Below are 2,326 nucleotides of genomic sequence, written 5' to 3'. Positions count from 1 at the left end.
GGAAAGCTTTTGGCTTCCTCACGTGATTTTTGACACCATCTGTTTACAAAATGGAGACAGGCAGTGATGGTGGCACTTTCGAGTTGCTTTGTAAATGGATGGTGTCAAAAATTGGGTGAGGAAGTAACCTTCTGTGAGTATTGTGCTATTTTAAAGACATGTGAAAACAGCCCGTATCTGGGTAGCAATGCTCTTCTTAAATAGAGCTGTTAAAAGTCAAATATGTAAATAAATATCAGGGATATGCAATTCATATCCTATTGTATTGTTTATTGAGTATCCCAGCCGTTGATCATATTAACTTACACTGAACAATCTGTTTTGAGTCTCATTGAGAAAAGTGAATTATAAATAATATAAAATAAACAAACATGCTCCAGAAAACAAAATTGAATAGAGGTGAATTTTGTCCATTTCTTTGAACTTCTGCCTTACACTCCAGAATATGAGATTCTGGAGACTGGGTTCTTCCATTAGAACTTATTAAATCAAATATGTTGTAGCTTTTCTGGAAAGTCTTCTAGAAAGCTGCTTTAGGTTCCATTTGGGAGAAAATATGCTTACGAGCTTTTAAAATAAAATACAGGCTTCAGGAATATTATAGCCAATGTAGAACTCGGCTCTTTAACATCATTAAAAGTGTATGTTATGTTACCATATTGTATCAGGGAGTGGGGGGAGGATGTGCAGCATACGTCTCTGAAACATTCTGGGTTGCCTTGGGTCTTTATGGATTCTGCCAATTCTCCACTATGATTGGACACTATTTCACCATTTGCAAAACAATCTATCACAGAAGTCTTTTTCAAACGCCATTTCTCAATTTGTCTGAGGGATACACTAGTCTCAAAGATAGCTCCTGCAGCGGATCAGTTTCTGGAAAGCTTTCTTGAAGTCTTCATTGAAAATTGTATAAATCAATGGGTTAACAAGAGAGTTGATATATCCCAACCATGCTAGGAAGTTAGATATGTCATCTGAAATCTGACATCTTTCACAGGTGTTAACAACCACCTCCTTCACAAAGAAAGGCAGCCAGCAGATGACAAAGGCACCTAAAATTAAGCCAAGAGTAGTTGCCGCCTTTCGCTCTCTTGTGGTAGAAATCCGTTGCCTCCTCCAACCTTTCTCATTTTTGGACTCTGAGTTGGGGCTTCGGAGTGAGATGTGGATTCTATCAAAATCTGCAGAGGGGTTAGATGTGTTATCTTTTGTGCATGATGCAGATGAAGTTAGCCTACAGCTTTTTTCACCTGCTTCCAAGAGACCCTGTCCATTGACCTCCTCTTTAAGAACCCGGCTCACACTTCTTCTGTGAAAAGTCTTGGCTGCCTTGTATATTTTGTAGTAAAGGATCAGAATCAATGCCAGTGGGATATAAAAGGCTCCAAATGTGGAATAAATGGTGAAAGCAATGTGATCATGCTTAATGATGCATTCATCATCTCTGCTTGCTGCCTGGTGCCGCCAAAAGAGTGGTGGCATTGAGATAAAGATGGAAATGATCCACACAATTGCAATCATGATGCCTGCATGTTTAGGGGTCCGCTTCCTGGCATATTCCACAGCATCTGTGATTGCTCGATAGCGATCCAAAGCAATAGCTGACAGATGTAAGATGGAACAGGTACAGCAGGTGATGTCAACACTGAGCCAAATGTCACACATCACCTGACCCATGATCCAGGTCTCTTTTACAATGTAGACAATGCTGAAGGGCATCACCAGGATGGCAACCAGGAAATCAGTGACTGCCAAGGAGCAGATTAAATAGTTGGCAGGGTGATGAAGTTTCCGTGTCACAATGATTGCAGTCATCACCAGAGAATTGATGACAGTTGTCATTACTGCCAGTACAGAAAGTGTAAGAGAAACCAGAACCTTGGATGTTGCTCTTGGTGGTTGATCTGATGTATCATTCTGTTCCAGTGTATAATTTTGTTCAGTAAAATTTAGGAAATCCATGCTTCCCTTCAAGGTGATCTTTACCTAATGAAGACACCTGCAGGAAAGCAAACACACTTTAGGAAAAAAACATTTTATATCTCTCAAGATATTATTTGATATACTTGCCAGCATTTATTGATACAATTTTCCATATCACATTTTTCTGTCCTTCTGGGTTTTTTTTAAATCCTTTATTTTTATGCAGGGCTACCTGTCATTGAATGTCCCTCCTGATGGTATTACATTTTCTACCTTCTGGGTTTTAACAATTTTATGCCCAGTCCAATTTATTTAGAAGTGAGTGATCATTCACTTTTGTAAACTTCTCTAGAATCTGTTTTTCCCTTATCTGCCCCCTCTTAATGCCATTGTCTGATTT

General features: G+C 39.2%; 1 protein-coding gene across 1 annotated transcript; it reads right to left on the bottom strand.

Moving 5' to 3' along the window:
* Positions 1-846: 846 nt before the first annotated feature.
* On the bottom strand, positions 847-1,965 carry HTR1F (5-hydroxytryptamine receptor 1F). The gene has a single exon (XM_054974645.1). The coding sequence runs from the start codon at positions 1,963-1,965 to the stop codon at positions 847-849; it is 1,119 nt and encodes a 372-aa protein (XP_054830620.1).
* Positions 1,966-2,326: the final 361 nt, after the last annotated feature.

The sequence above is a fragment of the Eublepharis macularius genome, chromosome 3, assembly GCF_028583425.1.
Source record: "Eublepharis macularius isolate TG4126 chromosome 3, MPM_Emac_v1.0, whole genome shotgun sequence".
NCBI classification, from domain to species: Eukaryota; Metazoa; Chordata; class Lepidosauria; order Squamata; family Eublepharidae; genus Eublepharis; species Eublepharis macularius.
This window is presented reverse-complemented; position numbering and strand designations above follow the sequence as displayed.

Coding starts and splice junctions, on each gene's coding strand:
- HTR1F (XM_054974645.1), bottom strand. CDS start 1,965: ATGGATTTCCTAAATTTTACTGAACAAAATTATACACTGGAACAGAAT.